Raw genomic sequence first — 27,259 nt, 5'->3', positions numbered from 1 at the left:
CTCCGTAATTTCCGTTCCGCATTTTCCAGCACACCTTCAACACATCCACAGGTCTGAGGTCTGTGGATTCTCACGCAGTTGCTTTTAGCTGCTGGCATTACACGACAGGCTCTTCTCACTCTTTCCTGTGTCTCCCTCTCACAGACAGCGAGCGCACCTTCTTACACACGTCACATACTGTCACGTCATACGTCACATACGTATACGTCCTCCCCGAGCAGAGAGGTAGCAGCATGGCTAACGTTAGCTGTGATGCTAGCGCAGCCGTGCGAGCAACGCTCCCTCTAAGGTGCTTGCCTGTGCAATTGCGCACTGTTTAAGCGTCCTCTGCGCATAGCAAATCTATGCCACGCACAAAATCTAATAAAAAAATAAGCGCATAACAATTTTCGACACACGGACACGACAGAGAAAACAGTTTTCGTCATCATTGTTCAAATATTGCGACGTCTGTCGAGACGCTTATCTCCATTCGGTGCCACACGTCCACACCATCAAAATGCGAGGCAAAAATTTCCACATCAACACCGTATGAAAAAATTAGTGATTTTTTTAGTTGTGATTTCCTTCTCTGCATGAAAGTTTAAAAGTAGCATATATTAATGCAGTATGAAGAAGAATGTTTTAATGTAGACATGCAAGCCTTGAAAGAACATTTTGAAAATCAAGACTACATTTCCTGCAAATTGATGCATTTCTACCCTATATTTTAACTTTAGATTTATTCTCATATCAAACTCTTTTGGCTGACTTTTTGACACTTACATCCAACGCCCCCCTCCACACCCTGGATTATAAATAATGTAAATAATTCAATGTGATTATCTTGTGTGATGACTGTATTATGATGATAGTATATATCTGATAGTATATATCTGTATCATGAATCAATTTAAGTGGACCCCAACTTAAACAAGTTGAAAAACTTATTGGGGTGTTACCATTTAGTGGTCAATTGTACGGAATATGTACTTCACTGTGCAACCTACTAATAAAAGTCTCAATCAATCAATCAAAACACATAGAATCATCATACTGCTGTGATTATATGCATCAAGTGTTCATTCAAGGCTAAGGCAAAATATCGAGATATATATCGTGTATCGCAATATGGCCTTAAAATATCGCAATATTAAAAAAAGGCCATATCGCCCAGCCCTAGTTTCAATGATGCCATTTCTGTTTGTCGTGTATAATTTTGTCTATTTTGTGTTTATCCTTGAATAAACAGGTCAGTTTCTTGTTACCAACCATTGTGTATTATTCAAACTCCCCTAATTCAGCTGGCTAGTTGTTATCAAGAGTACTAAAACCCTTTTCAACATGATTCTGACAACTAAGTAGGCTAAATAACTTTAAACTTTAATACATGCTCGGATAGGTCAGTATCGGTATCGGATCGGAAATGCAAAAACAATATCGGTATCGGATCGGAAGTGCAAAAACCTGGATCGGGACATCCCTAGTAGGAGTGAGGTGTGATCTGGGGTGGAGGTCGAGAAGTAATCTGACTAGCTTGTTCTGGGATGTTTGGAGTCTAGATTTGAGGGTTTTGGAGGTGCTGAGGTACCAGGGGGTACCGACAGGGAGAGGCGGTCCAGAGTACCGTATTTTCCGCACTATTAGCCGCACCTAAAAACCACAAATTTACTCAAAAGCTGACAGTGCGGCTTTTAACCCGGTGCGCTTTATATATGGATTAATATTAAGATTCATTTTCATAAAGTTTCGGTCTCGCAACTACGGTAAACAGCCGCCATCTTTTTTGCCCGTAGAAGAGGAAGTGCTTCTTCTTCTACGCAAGCAACCGCCAAGGTAAGCACCCGCCCCCATAGAACAGGAAGCGCTTCTTCTTCTACTGTAAGCAACCACCCGCCCCCGTAGAAGAAGAAGCGCGCGGATATTACGTTTCATTTCATTTGTGTGTTTACATCTGTAAAGACCACAAAATGGCTCCTATTAAGAGACACGCGTACAACGCAGAATTCAAACTCAAGGCAATAAGTCACGCAGTAGAACACGGAAATAGAGCAGCAGCAAGAGAATTGAACATAAATGGTGCGTAGGTAGAGGAAGCAACAAGATGACCTGCGCCACTAAGACAGGGAGACAGCGCCGGACGACATACGCCAACATCTGCCAGTGGATTGTAAATGCCTGGGCGGATTTATCGGTCTCAACTGTGGTCCGAACTTTCCGGAAGGCAGCATTCACGGAACTGCTGGACAACAGTAGCAACATTGACTCTGATGACTTCGACGAGACGGAGCCGGCCATTTTGGATGCCGTATTCGCCCAACTTGTTAATTTAGACACTGAAGAAAAATTCGAGGGATTTATGGATGAGGAATAATTTCAGAAAGTGAGCTTTAAATGTTTATTTTGTGTGTTGTGTGACATTAACGTTCGAGCAACGTTGAGTTATTGATGTTGCTATTGCTCTGCACTAATTTGAGTGTTACTATTTTTGTGATTGCACATTTGCACATTACATTTTGGGGGTGAACAGAGTTGTTAGAACGCTGGTTTGTAATATATTATTAAAGTTTGACTGACCTATCTGACTGTTTTTTTGACATTCCCTTTAGCGCAGCGTAGGCGCGGCTTACAACACGGGGCGGCTTATAGGTGAACAAAGTTTTGAAATATGCCGTTCATTGAAGGCGCGGCTTATAACCCAGGGCGCCTTATGGTGCGGAAAATACAGTATATAAAGTCACCAAAAAGGAATGGACAATGAAGGTGAAGGCAAAAGATTGAGGAGAGTCCTGACCAGATATCTAGATCCCTAGTTTGATTGATGTCAAATGTTCTTTATCACATTGTTTACGTGTCTAATAAAGATGTGATTAATTTATGATTCACTACAATAGAGCCCCACAGCACACTGGATTCCAGTCAATTGAAACACCACAACACTGGATATTGTTCAGATAAGTTACATTTAATTGAAGAACTTGCACACAAAGCAACACTGGAGGTGACTATGACGTGCGCATTTCCCGCGCATGCGTATTAGGTCGGAGGGGGGTGCTAAAACGACCATTGTGTGTGGACACGGATAAGGTTAGGTGGGATTTAGCCTGGATAACCTTAGCCGGCTTAGTGTTAAGCACAAAAAGGGCCAACACGCACTTAAAAGGCGTTGTGTTGGCATAACGCACAACTGTTAAGCCCCTTAATGCAGTGATTTGCCTCAAAGTGAGTGTGCGCCATCAGCATCAGACTCCACACAACGACGAGCCATAGCCGCGGAACACGGCGGTCCGACGAGCCACGGCCGTGCTATTAAAGGCGTAATGGGAGCGGAGAATGTGAGCAATATGTCAGCTAGACGCCACTCATGTGCGGTTATTGTGTCTTTTTGTATGGAGACCAAACTGCCAGCTAGCTTTTTAGCACGCTAGCTAGCTAGCTCGAGAGCAGGCCCGCCGTGCCGAGCCAAACGTTCCCAAGCGAGGCCGTTAAAAGGGCTTTGTTTTGCCGCTGTGACTTCACACTTCTCGCAACGCAGCCGTACGCGACAACAACACAAAGCGAGAGAAGAAGAGTTGGGAAACAATGGCGTTTACCTGGTTTTATCAGGTTGCCAGGGCGCGCGGGGTTCTTTCTCTCCGAGAATCGTGAACGCCTCTCCCTGTCGGTGACGTCACACGCAGTGTCCTTACGTCGGCGACGTAATGTGACGTAAGGCGCCGTCCCCCCCCCCCCCCGGCGACTTGACCAAAAACCAAAACAGAAGATAAATATATATATTTTAAATATCTGTGGACATTTTTTTTTTATTAGATTTGCTGTTTAATTAATTTTGTCGCCATTCAGATTGAAATATAATAGCAAAAATAATAATACACATTTAGAGGGTAACTGAGGTGAAAGGAGAAATATGACCTCAAGGAAATAAAAACATTCATATCCATACCCGTTGCATGTTAATATGTGGAGCAACATTATGAAATGATACAATATTATAAATATAATATATATATATATATATATACAATGAGATTGTAAAAATATATTCCAATTGAAAAAAATATATAAAGACAGAACAATAAGATCATATGGACAGCCATAAGTGTTTACATTTTTGCTTTATATTTATTATTTTACTTATTTTTTGCCTGGTTTTGTATTTGTTTTATTTCATCCCGTGGGGTGTATATTACTTTTTTTTTTGTTCGGTTTGTACTTTTTGCACTTGTTGTGTTTTTTTGTTTGTTTTCATTATATTTGGATGTAATTGTTGGTTTATATGATATCATTAAGTAAGACTACGTATTACATACTTGCCAACCCTCCCGAATTTTCCGGGAGACTCCCGAAATTCAGCGCCTCTCCCGAAAACCTCCCGGGACAAATATTCTCCCGAAAATCTCCCGATTTTCAGCCGGAGCTGGAGGCCACGCCCTCTCCAGCTCCATGCGGACCTGAGTGAGGACAGCCTTTTTTCACGACGGGAGGACAACAGGGTGACAATAATTAAATCATCCAGACTAGATAGAAATTGTATTATTATGTTTATGTTACCTAAAAATAAATATATATTTATTAATTTAAAAAAAAAAACGAAATACATTTTTACTATATTTTGCTAAAAACATCAAAATTAATTGTATTTTTATTTGTGTTTTTTCTGACTCCTTATTACATCCAGCCATATAATTATACATTCAAATAAACATATTTGAAATAATTAATTTTAAATTATCATAATAATTCATTTAAAATGACCATATTTAATTATTAAAATAATTGCTTGTTTATCAACAACTTTAGCATTTTATTCATTACATTTTGAAGCTCTCAGAAGCCAAGTTATGTTATATTCCTTAATATTTATTTATGCAAGTTTGAAGTATCAATTATCTAAACACAGTTTTGTTTGCATATTTTCAGGATGTAGACATATATATATATATATATATATATATGAAATACTTGACTTGGTGAATTCTAGCTGTCAATATACTCCTCCCCTCTTAATCACGCCCTTAACCACGCCCTGCCCCACCTCCGACCACGCCCCACCTCCCGAAATCGGAGGTCTCAAGGTTGGCAAGTGTGACGTATTATGTTGAAGGGGGGCAGGAAAATATAAGATTTTTCTTCATCCTGCACCTTCTCAGGCATTGGTGTGTAAATGAATAATTGAGGTATAATTGTCTATCGATCAAAGATGCACATCAATGAAGGAGATAAATAAAAAATGAATGAATATAAATATATATATAAAGTATTATAAAATACCTCAGTGTTTATTGTCTATTGTGAGCGAACTGTGGTGCTGAATGTCCCCAAGTGATCAATAAAGTGCTTTCTATTCTATTCTATTATGGAATGCAACAGTGTCTGGTATAATTAGACATGAGAAGATTTGATATTAAAAATTTAAAAAAATATGCTTCTGTCCCTTTTGGCGTTTTCTTGTCATTCCTTAATAAGCTAGTCAGATATTCAATTAACTATTGCATTTTTTTTTTTTTTTTTACTTTGCCAAATACAAAAAAGGACGTGAACTTACTGTGGTCTGAACCATTACCATAATTGTCTCCTGATCGTCATCAGAAAGATATTTGACATATGCACATAATTGCAATAGAAACATAAACACGGTGCTACTGCGCTAGTCTGTTCAGTGAGGTCGAATGGCGCTGCCGCCCTCTAGTGGCCAACATTATATTACATGAAATTGAAAATAAAAATACGAAAGACGGTTATTACTGCAGTATTAGCACGTTTGAAAACAATATACTGTTGTTGATATAATAACACAAATCAAATAATAATACATTAAATTACATTTTAATTCAATGTAGTTTTCAATGTTATGTTTTTGTAACAAACAGTTCAGGGTGTCCCAAGTTACCGGAGTGTTAGGTAAGGAGAAGGAGTTTTATCCCTCCAGAGTTGCCGTAGGGCTGTGACGTAAGAGGTCTATGAGTGTGGAGATGACATTAAAGAAGTGGTGGAGACCGGACCTGCTCTCATGACTCCCATTTATTATTTTATTATTATATTGTATCAGTACATGGAATATGCGAACCCAGAACGCTCGGTTACATTTTTATTTAATTTATTCAACAATTCCACATTATGCGCTGGAATGCTAATTCTCCAAACTAGCGCGTTACGAATTCTGGCTTCATTTCATCATCATTTCTTATTATTCCTTTCATGAAAATGCATATATACAAGCCATATACAGTTGAAACGTACATTTTTTTTGTTTGTTTTGTTTTTTATAAATAAGACAAATGTAAAAACATTCTATTTTAGTTACTTTGAATTTGAAAAACCCTGGCGCTGTTTTTCTACTGTTTTTTGTATTTACTTTGAATTGATTATTATTTCTCAAAAAAAAAAAGTAAAAAAAAAAAAAAAAAGTAAAAATATTCCGTTCTGCAGTGCATTTACTTCCGTTTTTGTCTTTCAAAATACGTACACATCTGTGTAGTTCCTCCCACAGCCACGAAAAAGCAGTAAATTACAAACGTATTAAGTGTTACGGAAACCTAGCTAATAACTTACACGATGCATATTTTATACGTAAAAGTTGCAAATGATCACAGGTATTTGTTACAAAATGATTGTTACTCCCAGCATTTGAATACATGTTGCAGGGGGGAAGGTTTAGAAAGAGACACACCGGACAGGAAGTGACGGGCTAGTGTGAGTGAGCTAGTTTGGGTTGGAACTGAAACGGAAGTTGATAATAAAGTAGAAGTGAGCAACTTTCCTGCTCTAACTCAACTCTTCATGGCTGGGAACATAATGGACTAGAGTGAAACAGTAATGACTCTTCAATGTAAAAAAACCCAACAAGTTTTCTCTTGTTTCTGTGGACGTCTCAGGCAGCCATCTTGAAAGGCGTCCAGTGTTGTTGTATTTAGAAAGTTCAGTTTAAGGACGCTGATGAAGTTTAAACGGTGGTTTCTTTGTGCTGATGCTTTCCAGCGGCTCGACATGTCAAATTTGCAGTTATTTTATGATGAATACAATTTTTTTTTAATGGAATACTGTATTGGTCTCCAAGCTACGGACCGCGTGCTGGATCCAGCCCGCCAGTGTCCAAAATCCGGCCCGCAGGAAGTCCCTATTTAAAAATTAAAAAAAAAAAAAAAAAAAAAATATATATATATATATATATATATATATATTTTTTTTAAATCTGTCCTTTCTAATCCATTTTCTACTGCTTGTTGGTCTCGGTGTCTCCTAGCCGCTCAGGCAAATCATATTGTCCAAAAATACATTTTCCCATCGATAACATGACATCATTGGCAAAGTGCTCGCTTTTTCAGTCAATTAGTGCGCGAGGAGTATATATATATATATATATATATATATATATATATATATATATATTAGTGTATATATATATATGTATATATATATATATATACATACATACTTATATATATACATACGTACATATATATATATATATGTATATACAGTATATATACATATATGTATACATACATATACATACACATATACATATATAAACACATACATATATATACATGTATATATATACATACATATATATATACAGACATATATATATATACATATATACATACATACATATATATATACATACATACATACATATATACATACATACATATACATACATATATACATACATATATGTATACATACATACACACATATATACACATTTATATATACATATATATGTATGTATATATATATATATATATACACATATATATATATATATATACATATATATATGTATATGTGTATATATACACACATATATATACATATATATATATATAAACATACATACATAAATATATACAGTATATATACACATACATATATATATATACATACAGTATATATACATATATATATATAAACATACATACATAAATATATACAGTATATATATATATATATATACACATACATATATACATACAGTATATATATATATATATATATATAAACATACATACATAAATATATATATATATACACATACATTTACACATATATATATATATATATATATATATATATATATATATTTATATTTATAAGTATAATATATATATGTATAATATATATATATATATATATATATATACATATATATATATACTGTTAGTCCCCAGGCCAAATTGTTTTAACCCAACTGAAAAAGTTTGGGGCACCATGTGTATTCCTTCATCATAACGTAGGTTGTTGTCATTTTCGCTTTAGTTGTGCTGATACAAGTTGGTGAGTAGGAAAATACATTTTAAAAAGTATGTACAGTACAGGCCAAACGTTTGGACACATCTTCTCATTTAATGTTTTTTTTCTTTATTTTCATGACTATTTACATTGTAGATTGTCACATCAAAACTATGAATGAACACATGTGGAGTTATGTACTTAACAAAACAAAAAAAAGGTGAAATAACTGAAAACATGTTTTATATTCTAGTTTCTTCAAAATAGTGACGTGTATTTCTTGGCTTGTCACCCTCTCCCGGGCAGAAGGTAGTCTCTTCTCAAGGATAGGGCTATCACTTTTGGATTCCGAAGTCCCAATTAGGGTCTCTTTCCTACGTGATCCAATCCACCTGTCAAACTAAGGGGCCTTATCTTATTATGTGCTCAAACTGAAATACCACTATTTACTTAAACTCGGTGGTTTGCTTTCTCCAAGATGAATATGAACATTCACCATATGCAAAACACAATAGGAGTTGATTAATTCACTTCAATAGCCACCCTTTGCTCGGATTACTTTTTCGCACACTCTTGGCATTCTCTCCATGAGCTTCAAGAGAGAGAAATGGTTAGGCTAGACTACTGCAACGCACTTCTTGTCGGGATCCCCAGCAAGAACATCCAGAAGCTGCAATACATACAGAATAGTGCTGCTAGGATCCTGATGAGAGTGTGGAAATATGACCATATCACACCAACTCTCAAATCCCTTCACTGGCTTCCTGTTCCACTCAGGATTGAATACAAAGTCTCCCTACTAACCCACCAGTGCCTCTATGGAAATGCCCCCCCTCTACCTCAAAGAACTACAGAAAGCCCGGTCTGTGGAACGCTCTCCCTGACCACCTGAGTGCACCACAGACTGTGGATGCTTTTTAAAAAGGTTTAAAAAGCCTTTTTTTTCTTCTTTTTTTTTTTTTAGATATATGCATACTAGTTTTAGCTATTTGGCTGTTTTTATTTTTTATAGTCTTTTTATTTTAATTTTTTTAATACACTGTAGCACTTTGAGGTTGTTTACTCAACGTAAAGTGCTTTATACAAATAAAATCTATTATTATTATTATTTTCACTTTACGGGTGTGCTTGAAGGTCATCGAAAGAATGCAGAGTGCGCGAAAAAGTGATCAAAGCAAAGGGTGGCTATTTTGAAGAAACTGGAATATGAAACATGTTTGTTCACCTTTTTTAGTAAAGTACTTAACTCTGTCATAGTTTTGATGCCTTCAGTGACAGTCTACAATGTAAATAGTCGTGAAAATAAAGAAAATGCATTGAATTAGAAGGTGTGTCCAAACTTTTGGCCTTTTTCAAAGCAAATTGAGGGACGTCACAAGTCTGTTTTACCATTTTTTTTGCAAGACAAAAGGCCTAAATGTAGTTTAGGTGACGCTGAAAGTGTTGTAAGACTGACACGAATCAGAAAATGGTGCAATCTCTCCTTTTTATTACATTTGACTATCACAAGAGCATTTTTGTGACAACTTATAAAATGAAACACTCCTAAAGTCTGAAATCAAAATACTGGAAGAAGAAGAAGAAAAAAAATAAATCACACTAAATTGTTTTTTTTTTATTAAGTTTCTAATAAGAACACTACAATTTGTCATTCTTCCTTTTTGTTTTTACTCTTTCTTTCTAGAACAATTCTAAAGTTGAGGTATAAAAGGAGTTCGTACAGACGCACAGGTCTGAAAACAGTGGGGAGCGGGGGAAGATCGGGGCTTATATACACAACAGAGATGGAAAGACAGAGGTAGAGAGAGGGGTAAATACAAGGGAAAGAGAGGAGATACAAATATACCAAGAAGAAGGAAATTATCATAAATCCAAAAAAACAAAACAAAAAAAAAAGGGCTTATGAGTCATTTGTACGGAGCCCCTAAAGGGACATGGGGGAAATATTTTATTTTATTTTTATTTTTTTTAAGACATGTATCTCGTGCGCAAGAGAAACTTTTTATAAAGTTATAAAAAACAAAAAAAAAAACAAAAAAAAAAAAACATTTTAAACATTAAAAAAACATTAAGAAAACAAAACATTTTTTTTAGACATGTATCTCGTGCGCATGAGATACATGTCTAAAATAAAAATAAAAATGACAATTTTTTATTATTTTTTAAAAAATAAAACTATTTAAAAAAAAATAAAACATTAAAAAAAAAAATTGTTTAAATTTTTTTTAGACATGAGAGTTTCTCATGCGCACGAGATACATGTCTAAAAAAAATAAAACAGTTAAAAAATATTTTTTTTTAGACATGTATCTCGTGCGCACGAGATACATGTCTAAAATTTAAAAAAATATATATTTTTTTAAAATAAAACTTTATTTAAAAAAACATTTTTTTTAGACATGTATCTCGTGCGCACGAGATACATGTCTAACATTTAAAAAAAAAGATTTTTTTTTTTAAATAAAACTTTATTTTAAAAAAAATAAAACATTAAAAAAAAAAAATTTTTTTTTAGACATGTATCTCCTGCGCACGAGATACATGTCTAAAATAAAAAAAGACAATTTTTTATTATTTTTTTTAAAATAAAACTATTTAAAAAAAAATAAAACATTAAAAAAAAATTGTTTAAATTTTTTTTAGACATGAGACAGTTTCTCATGCGCACGAGATACATGTCTAAAAAAAATAAAACATTTAAAAAATAATAATTTTTTTTTAGACATGTATCTCGTGCGCACGAGATAGTTTCTCGTGCGCACGAGATACATGTCTAAAATTAAAAAAAATTAAAATTTTTATTTTTTTTTAAATAAAACTTTATTTAAAAAAACATTTTTTTTTAGACATGTATCTCGTGCGCACGAGATACATGTCTAAAATTTAAAAAAAAAAGATTTTTTTTTTTTAAATAAAACTTTATTTAAAAAAAAATAAAACATTTTTAAAAAATTATTTTTTTAGACATGTATCTCCTGCGCAGGAGACAGTTTCTCATGCGCACAAGATACATGTCTAAAAAAAATAAAACATTTAAAAAAAATTTTTTTTAAGACATGTATCTCGTGCGCACGAGATAGTTTCTCGTGTGCACGAGATACATGTCTAAAATTAAAAAAAATATATATATATATTTTTAATTTTTTTAAATAAAACTTTATTTAAAAAAAAAAAAAACATTTAAACTTTTTTATTTTATTTTTTTAGACATGTATCTCCTGCGCAGGAGATAGTTTCTCGTGCGCACGAGATACATGTCTAAAATAAAAATAAAAAAATTACAATTTTTTTTAATTTTTTTTATAACTATAAAAAGTTTCTCGCGCGCACGTGATACATGTATAAAAAAAATAAAAATAATAATAATAATAAACATTTCCGCCCCCATGTCCCTTTAGGGGCTCCGTACATTTGGCTGCTGTGGACGTGGTTTCATCACATGAAAGCATACATGCACCTTCACACTGAACACAAGCTTCATTTCAAACCCTTTGGGGAACCATTACATTGTTACATTTCCACCCGTTACAAAATAAAGACCGTTTCCACAGCAGCGAGTGACAAAGCGGCAAACCCCACATTTCCACCTGGTTATGAAACGACAACAAAAACAACCTAATGAATAATAATAATAATAATAATAATAATAATAATGAAAATTGGATACAGAGTTATATAGAGTCCCGTGAGTGTGTGTCAGGGAGGGTTAGGGGGACAAAAAGACCAAATAAAAACGAGCATCTTTAAGCGAGCATTATAAAAGAAATAGTGAAACATTACACAAACTGTACAGTGACATCCATAACAACAGGTAGGGGCGGGGTGGAAAAAAAGAAGGGGGCGGGGCTTGATGACAATTTTGGTGTTTCCTAAAATACACTCGCATGAACCGCCGTTAGTAACAAAAAGTCAGGAGAATTATGCTTTTAAGGACGTCTTTTTTTTGTTTGTTTTTCCATCGTAAGGCGACAACCTAACATGATCACAACTTTATTTTAAAAAACAGCTAAAAATAGTTCCAAAGAGTGTAGTCTTTCTTTTTTGGTAACAGGGGAGGGAAAAAGAGAAGCCCCTCGCCTGATTGGACAGAAAAGAAAGTAGGGGAAAAAAAACAATAATAAAAGTAAATGTGTGAGGATGTATGTTCTTACTGCAACGAGCCCCCCCTGCCCCTAGAAATAAAACAAAAATAATTGAGGCACGAGACCGCCGTACAGAGACAAAGACACACAAAAGGGTGGCGGCGGCGTCATCGCCATCATCTTCATTACTGACTGTGGTATTTTTGGTTTTGGTACAACAGAAGGTGTGCTTCCCCGTGACTCACACGGAGATACGCACGTATCATAGCAACAACACGGTGCACTTTCTCCTCTTTTTTTTTTTTTTTTTCTTTTTTGGTCTTGACTGTCATAATGAGAACCTTTTTAACTTTTTTTTCCCTAAGTTTTTTTTAATTAAAAACGAAGCTAAAAACTGGGTAAAGGGTTATGAAAAAAAAAAAAAAAAAAAAAAAAAAACACGCTTAGAAGTCCTAACATGCATGGAAGACAGTTTTTGTTAACCCCTCCCCTCCCCTCCTTGCTCCCGACGTCGTTCTCGATGCTTTATTGGGAGCGGGTGGATTTTATTTAATTTTTTTTTTTTTGGTGGCGGCTGGTGCATTCTTGGTGAAACAGCGTTAAAAGAAAAAGAAAAAAAAATAGGCTACAATTAAAGAAACTAGCAGACAGAAAGCAAAGAAGTTAGCGGCGCCCTCTGGTGGTTGGCGACAAAAAAAAGGGCTTTTATTGTTCCATCCACGCTCCTCTTTCTTCCTACCAGCTCCGTCCTTTCAACAGCATGAGTGCCCCTCTCATGGCGAGGATGCTAACGTTTGTGCTTGACACAGCAAGTGGAGCAAAGGGGGCTTGTGTGGATGACAATCTCAGGGGTGGTGGTGAAGAGCACTGTGTGAGGTCAACGTGCACGTATAGACGGGGGGGCGGGGTCAGACCGTCCTGTGGTCCAGCACAGTGTGTGGATGAAATGATCCCATGGAGACGGAGGAGGAAAATGGCGCGGTGGGAGGTGGGGGTTGGGTGGGGTTAGAGGAGAGAGTGGGGAGTCAGTTGGAGTTGTCGGAGTGGACACTGCCAGGAGCGCCGGGAGGGGAGGTGACGGAGGGGGGAGTTGTTGTGTCCTGCCAGCTGTTAGCCTGAAACACAAACAGGAGGGCGGGAGTTCATTATGACATCCAATTAGGGTTGTCCCCATACCAAAGTGTATTTCCGTACTTTTCTAAATAAAGGGGACCACAAAAAAAATGGCATTATTGACCTTATTTTAATAAAAGATCTTAGGGTACATGAAATATATGTTTATTATTGCAGTTAAGTCCTTAAATAAAATAGTGAACATACAAGACAACTTGTCTTTTAGTAGTAAGTAAACAAACAAAGACGTTCGACATATTCCCACTTGAAGCCAAACCACCGCCAGACGATGGACCCCCTACTGTTTTTCTTGGGAATTAATTATTCCTCCATTTGTTACCAGATTCGCACCCTCTTTCTCTTGTATTAGCGCTCGCACCACTCCGGTAGCATCACAGCTAACGTTAGCCATGCTGCTACCTCTCTGCTCGGGGAGGGCGTAGACGTATGTGACGTATGACGTGACAGTATGTGACGTGTGTAAGAAGGTGCGCTTGCTGTCTGTGAGAAGGAAAGAGTGAGAAGAGCCTGTAGTGCAGGGGTGCTCACACTTTTTATGCAGGCGAGCTACTTTTCAATTGATCAAGTCGTGGGGATCTACCTCATTCATATACTGTATATAATTTATATTTACTTATTTATGAAATATATGTTTTTGTTAACAAGTTAAAGGTGTTTAATGATAATGCAAGCATGTTTAACACATATAGTTAATATTGTTAAAAAATAAAAGGTGTTTAATGATAATACAAGTATGTTTAATACATATAGTTAATATTGTTAACAAGTTAAAGGTGTTTAAAGATAATGCAAGCATGTTTAACACATATAGTTAATATTGTTAACAAGTTAAAGGTGTTTAAAGATAATACAAGCATGTTTAACACATATAGTTAATATTGTTAACAAGTTAAAGGTGTTTAAAGATAATACAAGCATGTTTAACACATATAGTTAATAAGTTAAAGGTGTTTAAAGATAATACAAGCATGTTTAACACATATAGTTAATAAGTTAAAGGTGTTTAAAGATAATACAAGCATGTTTAACACATATAGATTCCTTTCTTTCATGAAGACAAGAATATAAGATGGTGCATTACCTGATTCTGATGACTTGCATTGATTGGACAGTGGTGCTGATAACGTCCGCATTTTCGAATGGAGGAGAAAAAAAGTCCTCCTTTCTGTCCAATACCACATGAAAGTGGTTGGTTTTTGGCATCTTATTTGTCCAGCTTCCGTACTCCTTTGTATACACTTTACAAGAAATACATTGTCGGCAAACTCCGTAGCTTGCTAGCTCGTGCACGCCAGCTTTCTGAGACTCTTATTTTGTTAGCGCAACTGTGCAGTCGGTCTTTGGAATTTTGACGACAGGTACGGCGCCAGAGTCTGTTGAAATAAAGTGTTTCTCGCCTTCCAGTCGGTAATTTTAATGAGCTGGCAGCAGCCAGCATCATCTCAGAAGACCCTCGGGTGCCGTGAATGTCAATCAAGTGACGAAAGTGACGTCATCGTGAAGATTTATGATCGCTCATTTTTAGGACTATTTTTTTAATGCCTGGCTGGTGATCGACTGACACACCCTCCGAGATCGACCGGTAGCTCGCGATCGACGTAATGAGCACCCCTGCTGTAGTGTAATGCCCGCAGCTAAAAGCAACTGCGTGAGAACGTATACTCGATATCACGATATAGTCATTTTGTATATCGCACAGAGACAAACCCGCGATATATCGCCGAGCCCTACGTTACACCCTTATTATTTTGACATTCGAATGGTAACAGTAACTCTCATGATAGGGAAGAATGTTAAGAAGTCTCGATAATGATGGTGAAAGTTTCACCCTGGAACACATCATTTCTAAAAGTCCAGTTGAACTTTGGGTGTTCCACTGCTTATGTAGTAATGCTGACTACACAGTTACTCACATCCAGGCGATGAGGGGTGTAGAGGCCACTACCTGACAGCTCCTCATAGCCGCCCGTCAGGTGTGTAGCACGGTGCAGGGTATCCACCTGTCAACACAACACACAAACACACCAGTCAGTTCCAATGACTAAACAAAGTCATTATGTAGAACTCCACAACCAGACAACAACATAGCGGAGTGAGTGTCCAAATTCTTGTACTGAATGCGTCGCAGCTACTTTTTTTTTGGTGTCTTTAGAACTCCATCAGTCAACCATGAAAGGTTGTGCTTCATCTCAGTAATAATAACTTACATGACGCATGGAACAAGACTCACTGGGACAAGTTGTGTTCTGTTTGTTGTACACAGGAAAAGGGTGTGTGTGTGGACATATACAGGGATTCATTACAACAGGAAGTGCTTATCTATCGCACCTACGGCAGACATGCTCACACAACTAAAAGGTTGGGACGTTATTCTACTAGCTCCTTGTATGGATCTCGTCGGGAAACACATCAGGGTCAAAGGACTGGGTCTGAGAAGAGGTTGAGGGGGTCGAGAGGAGCTACGCTAAAGGAGAGCTATCCACGGAGGTCAGCGGGCACAGCTGTCCTCAACGCGCGTACCTGCGGCTGTAGAGAGGGTGCGATGTTGATACCCTCCCCGTTGAGCAATCGGAGCCCAAGGTAGGCATCGCCTGCGTGAGACAAACTGTATGACCCCAAAGGCAATATATATATCTACATCACGGGTGCCCACACTTTGTCAATTGACCAAGTGGAGGGGATCTACCTCATTCATATATATAATTTATATTGATGTATTTATGAAAGGTGTTTAATGATAATACAAGCATGTTTAACATTCCTTTCTTTCATGAAGACAAGAATATAAGTTGGTGTATTACCTGATTATGATGACGTGCATTGATTGGAATCAGACAGTAGTGATGATAACTTCCACATTTTCAAAATGGAGGAGAAAAAAAAAGTCCTCCTTTCTGTCCAATACAACATGGAAGTGGTTGCTTTTTGCCATCTTATTTGCTCAGCTTCCACTCTCTTTTATACACTTTACAAGAAAGACATTGGCGGTAAACACGGCAGTTTTCTGAGACTCTTATTTTGTTAGCGCAGGCAGGATGAAGCAGCGCCTTTATTGTGAAGAAAGGAACTGTTAAAGAGTTTTGACGGCAGGTACGGCGCGAGAGTCTGTTGAAATAAAAAGTGTTTCTCACCTTCCTGTCGGTCATTTTTTCTTAATCTCATCTCACAAGACCCTCGGGTGCCGTGAATGTCAATCATGTGACGAAAGTGACGTCTTAGTGAAGATTGATGATCGCTCATTTTTAGGTTTCGACTGACATCGACCGGAAGCTCACGATCGACGTAATGGGCATTTGTTCCCACGTCGTTATTGTTTTATGTTTTTGAATGATTAAGTTTACTAGTAAACGATACAAAACGTGGGAACAAATGAATGGCAAAATGAAGCGAGTTTGTTACAGTAAGAAAGAGTTAGAAAAAGTAAGAGTAGGTCAAAAAACTGTGTGGCTCGATTCCACCATACCTGACTGCCATTACCCATAATACATTGTGTCCAAACCATATTACCACACAGATCCTTCCGCCATATATGCAATTAAACAGTTACGTAATCTTCACTGTATTAAAGCAGTATAAAATAGTACGTCATCAAATTATTCAGACTAATGTAATAATTACAAATAAAGTGTACCTTATAATTATTCTAAGCATGCAATATATACATTTTCGTATTATGCAAATAATACTTTCTTTTGGCTGAATAAACATAAAGCACCTTCCATAAAATGTAAATTAACTTAAACATCATTTAGGCTCCTACACATACATTTAAAAGCAAATCTGTTATTATTAATTAGTATTAACATTTATTTGTATCCTTTTGCCATATTTTCAATTGTTGCTGCTTATTGTACTTTGTTGAGATTTTTTCAAGTGTCTAGAGACTTTTTATTAAAACCAACTAGCAACAAATCTAGCATATTTTAACGGTGTTATTATAAAATGTACTCGTGTTTAAAGACTACTTATGTCCTGACTATAGAGGCGAGCGGCAGCGAGCGTGACGTCACACTTGCACCAGTTGGGACTTTTTCTCTTTAAAAGCCGCCACTGTCCTCTTAATATTTGCAAATTTTGTAGATGGCTGTCCTCGGGTATATCTGGGATATATTAAAATGACGTCAACATTGCAGACAACGCTCTAGACCAGGGGTCGGCAACCCGCGGCTCCGGAGCCGGGGTGTATCCCGGAAGAGTTAGGGCTGCATGGGATTCTGGGTATTTGTCCTGTTGTGTTTATGCTGTGTTACGGTGCAGATGTTCTCCCGAAATTTGTTTGTCATTCTTGTTTGGTGTGGGTTCACAGTGTGGCGCATTATTAGTAAGAGTGTTGAAGTTGTTTTTTTTAATACCGCCCCCGTCAGTGTGAGCTGTGTGGTTGTTGACTAAGTATGCCTTGCTGTCACCTACGTGAGCAAGCGGAAGCCTCATACAACATGTGGCTGATCAGGCACGCTGGCTGTAGTCGGTGCTCTATGCTGAACCATCACGGCACGCATGACGCTGAGCCTTCATCTAAAACCCGCCTGCCGCATCAGCTTTAAAATTCCACATAAAGGTGTGGGCAGCGTGTCTGAGACCCCTGGTTTATACATAGCACAAAGCAAAAAAAAAGCTTTGGATGCAGTGTTATGTCATTAAAAATATCAAAAAAATTTGCGGCTCCCATTGTTTTCTATAATTTGTGAAACTGGTCAAAATGGCTCTTTGACTGGTAAAGGTTGCCGACCCCTGCGCGAGACAATGGCGTGCGTTTTGTTTACATCCGGTTTCGGTAATGAAAGCCTTTTTTCGGTGGTCAGGTTTTCACTTGTCAAAAGTGCGCAAATAATATGCTATATATATCAATTCATAATCTAACGACCAGCTGGTGTTAATGTTTTATGTTTGTGTGGCTTGGATTTGATGTCAGTTTTTCTCATATTTGCAAACAGAGTCCTTGCCTGAAAGGTGATTGGCGGATAATGAGGAAGTGTTGTGTGTCTCGGGAAGCGCGGAGACGAAAGTGTTTGCACAGTAGGTAAAACCTGTTGGAATTGTGCGGGTTTTTTGTTTCGTAATATTGGTAATAAAAGTTAAAAATGTGATTTCTCTTGTGGGCTACAGTACATTATATTAATTTAATTAGTTTTCAAGTAAAAAAAAAAAAACCTTTCCAGGGTATGCCGGTCATGAAAATGCTGTGGCGGCACGCCACATGCAATTACATTAAGGGTGAACCCTGGTTTAGTGAGAAAGATAAAGTACTGAGTTGACGCACATTATTTCCAGACTTTCACAGGCCACATAAAATGATGTGGCGCTTTGAGTTTGACATGTGTGCTGTAGGGTGTAATTTATTCATACAAACTACATCTGATGAAATGATGAGCGGGTTTATTATTTTCAGTATATGTGAATGTAATGATACATTGAATGCAATGTTCCCTCTAATTTTTCACGTGTGTGAGCAAACGCAAAAAGTCCCTGAGCATTCAGTGGAGCCCATGTGAGCAACATCAGACGTGCACACTGTGGCTACAACAGCAGCACACCTGTCCCAAACATGACTAAATAACAAGTTCAATCTCCATCCATCCATCCATTTTCTACCGCTTGTCCCTTTCGGGGTGGCTGGAGCCTATCTCAGCTGCATTCGGGCGGAAGGCGGGGTACACCCTGGACAAGTCCCCACCTCATCGCAGGGCCAACACAGATAGACAGACAACATTCTCTTATTGTTATAATCAAATGACAGCAGTTATTTCCATGAGGTTATTTCCTAATATAAGTGTTTAGGCCCACTTACAATGACAATAACAAAAAATATTGTTTTTCATGAACTGTGTACTTGTATTGTTTGTCTGGGTGGAGGTCCTGCTTTGGAAATAATTTGTACCCCTTTCAGACATTGCATTTAGTTGCCATTAAAACATTCACATGTTGCACAATGAGATGTAAGCAGGGGATCATGTGTACATTCCTGCAACTTCCTGTTTGTAAAAAATATATTTTTATTAGTATTTATTTAATATACTAACAGCATTTCAAGATTAATATTTATAAATTAAGATTCCTAATAAATGACACTAGAATAAGCACACATTTGATTGGTAAATCATAGTGTAACGACCTGGAATGACACTTTATGTGTGGTGTTGGAGTTGTCCGACTTTTTGTGTGGCTGTAAACGCATCACTGGCTAAGTGCCATATGTGCATGTGTTGGCGCAAGTGAGAAAGAGCGAGCGGCTGCTGTTGATATAACAAAGTTGCTTTTGGTCTGGTTTGTACTGCAGAAAATGACCATTTTTGCTAGATATATATTTTTTTACTAATGTTTTGGTGATGTGTTTATTGGCGACAATAAAGAGTTTTGCTCAGTAAAGTGATGGATGGAATTCATGTCCTCAAAGCGTCTCGACAGACGTTACAATATTTGAACAATGATGACGAAAACGGTTTTCTCTGTCGTGTCCGTATGTCGAAAATTGTTATGCGCTTATTATTTGATTTGATTTTGTGCGTAGCATAGATTTGCCGTGCGCAGAGGTTGCTTGAGCAGTGCGCAATTGCACAGGCGTGCACCTTAGAGGGAACGTTGATTAAATGTATCCTGCTAATATACTATATATTGTGAAGCATGTGGTGATAACATATTGTATTGATGACTAAAATCTGATTAGATAATCAGATTTTTAATCATCAATTGCTTTAATATACCGGTTTCACACTATTTCATCTCATTCGTATTTCGTTCGGGAGTCCGAATTAAGTCGGCATCTACATTTCCCTAGAGACCTTTTTCAATAAAAAAGTTTCTTTTTTTCTACCATTAATGCACTTCAAAATGTTCTGTTCTTTCAATTTGTGAGGCAAATAAACGGTCTCCTCTTCATTAAAATCGTGATGGGCCTGGACTTAATACTTTTGCTTCTTCCTGTTCATTTTCAGAGACGCAGTCACTACGTTTCCATTCACTAAATTAGTCAGATTTGTTTTGTATTTTCACACCTACATGTGACGTCCAAGTGTCCATGCTCTCTCTAATGCGATTATTGTTCATACGCCATGTACCTACTAGGGGGCGCTATTTCCTTTTAGCGTGGTTAAATTAATTCCTTTTCTGGTTGACCTATGACATCACCCTAGCCATTTGCGGATCCTTACAACTTTTTTTAACTGATGTCCGCTGTAATATTGCCACATATTACAAATATTAGGTCTCCAATGGCTGTGCTGAAGTTAAATAGCAGACAACATCAAGAAATGATCTTGGATTGCGCTCCGCACATGACGCTACTACCAAGAATGCATCTGGGCGGATGCAGGTCGGATGCAATAAAAGACCGGCGGAGGAGTTTTTTCGAAGGAATTTTCAAACGAAAATCATGGAAATTAAACTTTTGAATGTCTTAAGGTTCATCCAAAAGGCTTTGTGGATTGATGGAAGGAGTTTTAAATCCAAAGGAAAATACCGACTGATATCCAGAGGAAGGTTGCTATTGTTCTGGACTATCTTGCCAGTTGTGTGGAAAGTGAATCAGTTGGCTTGCACAAATGCAGCGTGAAGAGGTTTGCCTTAATGTACCCGCTTCATACTATTTCACCTCATTCGTATTTCGTTCGGGAGTCCGAATTAAGTCGACATATACATTTCCCTAGAGACTTTCTTAAATAAATTCCTGTTTCTTTTTTTCTACCATTAATGCACTTCAAAATGTTCTGTTCTTTCAATTTGTGAAGCAAATAAATGGTCTCCTCTTCATTAAAATCGTTGCTGGGTTTTTATTGAATGGTGTCTGCTTCAGGGGGCAGATAAATATAAGAATAGTATTCTTCCATCTGCTCCTTTCTGATCATGGAAATGTATAAGAAACAAAAAAACAATGAAAGTGTCAACTGTATATGGCTTGTATATATGCATTTTCATGAAAGGAATAAAAAGAAATGATGAATGATGATGAATAAAAGTAACATCGATAGATTTTTAAGACCTATCGCAATCATATTTAAGACCTTTTCTGAGATTTTAGGAGAACTTTCGACATTTTAAGGCCTTAAATTCAAATTATTGGATTTAAGACTTTTTTTAAAGACTTTTTAAGACTCAGCGGATACCCTGGTTGTTAGTCCAACTCATAATGACTGGTGGACAAAAGTTATGGAGGTGATATCAGTGAAAAAAATAGATTAGGTAATGAGTAATATGTTGAAATATGGGACAGATTATATGAATTTGTTTCAACTATTAAATGAACTAATAGGACTCTTTGGTCTTGTTGTGAATTATGGCTTCAGTGTGGTTGTCAAGTTTCTGAGATGCAATGCAAGTGTAAGCCACTACGATGGTTATCCATTCATTCATTTTCTACAGCGCTTATTATCCTCAGGGGTACGCTGGAGCCTATCCTCGCTGACTTTGGGCAGGAGGAGGGCTACTTCCTAGACTGGTCGCCAGCCAATCGCAGAACACAACGATCAATCATTCACACTAACATTCATACCTATAGATAATATAGTCTCCAATTAACCAAAACATGCTGTTCTTTTTTTTTTTTAATTGATGGCAATAAAAATGATAAGTGATAATACCGTATTTTTCGGACTATAAGTCGCAGTTTTTTTTCGTGCGACTTATGCTCAGGAGCGACTTATGTGTGAAATTATTAACACATTACCGTAAAATATTCAATAATATTATTTAGCTCATTCACGTAAGAGACTAGACGTATAAGATTTCATGGGATTTAGCGAATAGGAGTGACAGATTGTTTGGTAAACGTATAGCATGTTCTATATGTTATAGTTATTTGAATGACTCTTACCATAATATGTTACGTTAACATACCAGTTGGTTATTTATGCCTCATATAACGTACACTTATTCAGCCTGTTGTTCACTATTCTTTATTTATTTTAAATTGCCTTTCAAATGTCTATTCTTGGTGTTGACTTTTATCAAATAAATTTCCCCCAAAAATGCAACTTATACTCCAGTGCGACTTATATACGTTTTTTTCCTTCTTTATTATGCATTTTCGGCCGGTGCGACTTATACTCCAGAGCGACTTATACTCCGAAAAATACGGTAATAATACAATATACTTGAATTTCAGTGTTCATTTATTTACACATACATACACACATAACACTCATCTACTCATTGTTGAGTTAAGGGTTGAATTGTCCATCCTTGTTCTATTCTCTGTCACTATTTTTCGAACCATGCTCTCTGATGCATTGCTGTGTGGCACGCACAAAAGTGCTTTCATCAAATGCACTAGATGGCCGTATTGTCCTGTTTAAGAGTGTCACAACATTGCTGTTTACGGCAGACGAACTGCTTTACGGTATACAAAAAAGTGACTGCTGTTGTTGTGTGTTGTTGCCGCGCTGGGAGGACGTTAATGAAACTGCCTAACAATAAACCCACATAAGAAACCAAGAACTCGCCCTCCATCATTCTACAGTTATAACGTCATTGGGCAGGTACGCTTTTTTATATTGTGGAGGACCTGAGTCCGCCTGAATTTCGGGAGATTTTCGGGAGATAATTTGTCCCGGGAGGTTTTCGGGAGAGGCGCTGAATTTCGGGAGTCTCCCGGAAAATCCGGGAGGGTTGGCAAGTATGTATTATTGTAATGAATGTTGTTTGGTGCTGTTTGGTGTTTTTAATCACGGTTATTGATATTATTGTTTTATTGACACTGATGCTATTATTATTATTTTTTTTACAAATTGAATAAGCATTGCATCTGTAGGTATTCTCAATTGCTATGTAAATTTCTATCCCAAGTATTGTAAAGCTGGGAGTGAGTTGGAGTTATATTTTTTGTATTAGATTAATTAGCATCCTGTGTATTGGGAAATCATAAGAAAACAATAAGCATGTGTGTACAACTACAGTGGAAAAACAACAAAATTCAATATATTACTAATTATCAGCTAACGGTGCAGATGGAATGCATGTTACTACCTGAGTTGGGTGTCGCCGGAGAGTTAGCCTGGCTAGCTTGCGCAGACACATTGGCGGCGTCCACTGCTGTCTTGACTGCGTAGAGGTTGGCTTCCTCCTGGAACTTCCCAATGTTCTTCTTGTAACGTATTCTCTTGTTGCCGAACCAATTAGAGACCTGGCAACACATTGATAATGTTAATGGGTAAAAAAATAAAACTAGACAACGGTCCAAAGACGCACTTTTTTTTTGCTTATAGCAGTTTTATTTACCTGAGACACTGTGATCCCACACTTTTTGGCCAGCTCCTCCTTCGCCTCCTCACTAGGGTAAGGGTTAGACAGGTGGGAGTAGAAATACTCGTTGAGCACCTCCGTCGCTTGCTTATTGAAGTTGCGCCTCTTACGTCTGACATGGAGAGAGGAGATAATCACCACCATGATTGGAATGCGCATTGTGTGAATATAATAACTGGCGTTCTGGCACAAAGCAGCCAGACAGACCTGGCGTCGAGGAAGCGTGAGCGCAAGATCATGACTGCTTCGCAAGTGCTCTGCTTAAGCTGCATTTGGATGGAGCTGAACTTGCGGTGGATGATGGCCACCATGCGCTCGATCTCCTTGGGCGAGATGGGTCGCGTTCGAGACTGCTCCCTCAGCAGGTTCATTACATGGTTGGTGAACTCGCTGCATGCCTGCGGAGGGAAGACAGACAGACGCCTTGAAAGCTACTGTTAAGAGACAAAAACAAAAAAAAAAAAAAAACAAGTATAGTGGCTGTCAGGTGACATTTTGGCAAATATGAAGAGAAGGTCTCAGCTTTCTAACTCTTTTTAAGTGGTTAGGCGGCTTGTGTTCAGGAAGTATTGCTGGGAAAGCAGAAAATGTTGCAACCCCACAGGTGAAAATAGAATATCTGTTGGTTTTTTTTATTTGTCTATTATCAGACCGCTTCTATGTTAGCTACCTTTCTTTATTTATAATGTATATTTTCTGCTGGATCTACTCTTTATTTTATGTTGCCCTTTTTTTGCTGCATCTGTTACTTATACTGTAATATTGTACATGGTAATTGGGATTTGTTATATACTAAATAATAATATAATATAACAGTATATTTTATATATTGTATATATAATATGTAAATATTACATATATGTTATATTTTATATTGCTACTATGGTACTTTTTTTTTTATCTACTTTAGAACTTAGTTTACTCTTTTTGTGCCTTTGTGTGCATTATCCTTTCCTTTGTAACTGAGCTACTGTGTGGAACAAACAAACAAACAATTTCCCTCGTGGATCAATAAAGTGTGTCTAAATAAGTTAAAGTTAAAGTACCAATTATTGTCTCACACACACTAGGTGTGGTGAAATGTGTCCTCTGCATGTGACCATACCTGCCAACTTTTGAAATCAGAAAAACCTAGTAGCCAGGGTCCAGGGTAGATCCAGGACAAAGTCCTGGTGGGGGGTTCCTTCGCCCCCCGACGCAAAATGATTATTAGCATTCAGACAGGTTAAAATGTTGCTAAAGCCATCACTTTTCTATCAGTCTATCATATATGTTGAAACTTTCAACAACTTGAAAGAATAAGATTTTTGAGAGTATTTGGTTCAAATTACACAATATAAATAAGACATGTCATTATTGATATTGCAGACATTATTGTAACAAGAAACTTCAGGTCGAAATTTTGGTTTATGAAAGAAATATAAATAAATATAAATATAAAACTTCATGACGACATTTTTCAAATTAATAAAGAGTAATAGAATAGTATGATAGTTATATGTTACTTGTTTTGAACATGTTATCGTTATCACAAATAAAAAGATATACTGTACACAGAAATTATTTTTGATTTGATTTATTGTTTATGTAATAAAAGATTTACTTAAAATTGTATGTTTTGTGAGTTTTTTTATGCTACGAACTGTACTTACCGGCGATGTAAACCGAAGGAGACATTTCTGTAATGAAAGCTGCAACACCCTTTTTAGATCCCATCATCACTGCAGCATTATCGGCAGCAAAGCAAACCAAATTCTGCCAAGGAATTTCGTTTGAGTCTATTTCTTCCGCGAGTATTTTGTAAATGTTTTCGCCTGTGGAAGCCGTATTGCACTCCCTTGCTAATTCCTCCGTGTCCGATCGAAAAATCTTGTCTGCACAAGGTGCAATTCGCGTAGTTTTCACCCTTTTTGGAACGGATAATTATTCCCGGATAGGCTTTTGAATATTCTTCACGGAATGACTGCAGTTTTCTTTTCGGTTTAAGACTCGTTTGCGATTTTTCTCCGGCTGATTTCATGATCGTTCGCTCGTTTGGAAACAATGGCAACTGGTGCCTCGTGCTTGGCAGCGGTGCTATAAATAGCCTCGCGCATGGCATTCGGAATGGCTCGATAGGAAGTTACGGGAAGCAGTGTCGATTGTCATTGTTGTTACGCGATTTCGTGAATAAAACTTAAATTTTTTTTATTTTTTTTTAATTAATGAAAAACCGTATTTTTTATCACTGCAACCGTAACCCGGAATAGGTTGATGAAAACCGTACTAATTACGGGAAAACCGGAATAGTTGGCAGATATGTGTGACCCATCCCCTTTAACCCCCAATTCCAACCCTTAATGCTGAGTGGGAAGGAGGTAATTTTATAGTTTTTGGTATGACTCGGCCGGGGTTTGAACTGACAACCTACCGATCTCAGGGCGGACAATCTAACCACTAGGCCACTGAGTAGGTGATCTGAGTGTAAGTCTAAGTTTTGGAGGAATTTAAGGAATTCTAAACATAGCAAGTAACACATGTACGCCTGACACTATGATTGGATGATTGACAGTCTGATATCAATCATCCACAAGTGAAATTGGCTAATACCAATAACGATCACATTACCATGAAGTGATTAACGTGGACCCCGACTTAAACATGTTGAAAAACTTATTGGGGTGTTACCATTTAGTGGTCAACTGTACGGAATATGTACTGTACTGTGCAATCTACTAATACAAGTTTCAATCAATCAATCAATCAATGTATTCGCTGTAACTTTTTCACTTTATTTACGGTGAATGCTATTGACAGTTTACCAATTTCAACACAATATTCAAACTAGGTCATTATTCTCCTTTGCGACACAGTCAACAAAAACTAAATAAGTCTCTAATATCAATCACATACTGATATTATCCTATAGACACCACCGATTTATGGAACGATCCGCCTGTTTAGTCCTCGCTGACACACCAACAGAGCACGACAGTTGTTATATTATCTTCTCTCTAGACTCTACTTGTTAATTTCCTGTTAATAGCTGCTCACTTTCTGCTCCATCTTGACTTCTTAAAGTCTACTAAGCACTTATTTCTTGTGTGGTTTAAATACCTGCTCTTGGTGTGTAACATGTTTAGCCTCGTCCCCTAGTGATAATGATACTTAAGATACTAAGAAATGCAGTTTATTTGTTACAGGTGATTATACTCCACACGGTGTACACTGCAAAAACTGAAATCTAAGTAAGATTAAATATCTCAAATAAGGGTGATATTTGCTTATTTTCTGTCTGATAAGATAATTCTTCTCACTAAGCAGATTGTATGTTAGAGTGTTTTACTTGTTTTAAGGGTTTTGGTCCGAAATGATCTCAGTAAGATATTACAGCTTGTTGCTGAGATGTTATGACCTATATTGAGTAAAACATGCTTGAAACTAGAATTTTAACTGTTGCAAAGCTGTGTCATCAACACTCACAAGTATAAAACTACTTTTTTAAAGTAATAATTTCTTACTTCAAGCATGAAAAAACAAATCATGATGATGAGGCACTAGCATTTCATTGATTTAAGAATATTTTTCAACATATTGAGCAAAAAGGTCTCTTT

At 37.0% G+C, this 27,259-nt stretch overlaps 2 protein-coding genes across 5 annotated transcripts in view; both read right to left on the bottom strand.

Moving 5' to 3' along the window:
* brd4 (bromodomain containing 4) overlaps window positions 1-3,643 on the bottom strand; it is a 111,405-nt gene extending 107,762 nt beyond the window's left edge. The window contains exon 1 of the mRNA XM_072916019.1: window positions 3,573-3,643. The gene's annotated coding sequence lies outside the window, so the exon portion shown is untranslated. The remainder of the gene's footprint in view (window positions 1-3,572) is intronic.
* A 9,070-nt stretch (window positions 3,644-12,713) lies between these two features.
* Window positions 12,714-27,259, bottom strand: part of pbx4 (pre-B-cell leukemia transcription factor 4) — a 90,904-nt gene continuing 76,358 nt past the window's right edge. For 2 of the 4 annotated variants that reach the window (XM_061982041.2, XM_061982042.2), the window contains 6 exons: window positions 23,874-24,064; window positions 23,643-23,778; window positions 23,391-23,547; window positions 15,954-16,024; window positions 15,347-15,433; window positions 12,714-13,414 (listed from right to left, as the gene is read on the bottom strand). In XM_061982041.2, the coding sequence (XP_061838025.1) occupies window positions 13,325-13,414; window positions 15,347-15,433; window positions 15,954-16,024; window positions 23,391-23,547; window positions 23,643-23,778; window positions 23,874-24,064 (732 nt within the window). In that variant the 3' untranslated portion in view covers window positions 12,714-13,324. The remainder of the gene's footprint in view (window positions 13,415-15,346; window positions 15,434-15,953; window positions 16,025-23,390; window positions 23,548-23,642; window positions 23,779-23,873; window positions 24,065-27,259) is intronic. The other 2 variants (XM_061982043.2, XM_072916018.1) reach the window with 1 other exon arrangement.

The sequence above is a fragment of the Nerophis lumbriciformis genome, linkage group LG24 (genome assembly GCF_033978685.3).
Source record: "Nerophis lumbriciformis linkage group LG24, RoL_Nlum_v2.1, whole genome shotgun sequence".
Taxonomy (NCBI): Eukaryota; Metazoa; Chordata; class Actinopteri; order Syngnathiformes; family Syngnathidae; genus Nerophis; species Nerophis lumbriciformis.
The sequence above is the reverse complement of the archived record's forward strand: the minus strand, read 5'-3'. Positions and strand labels throughout refer to the sequence as shown.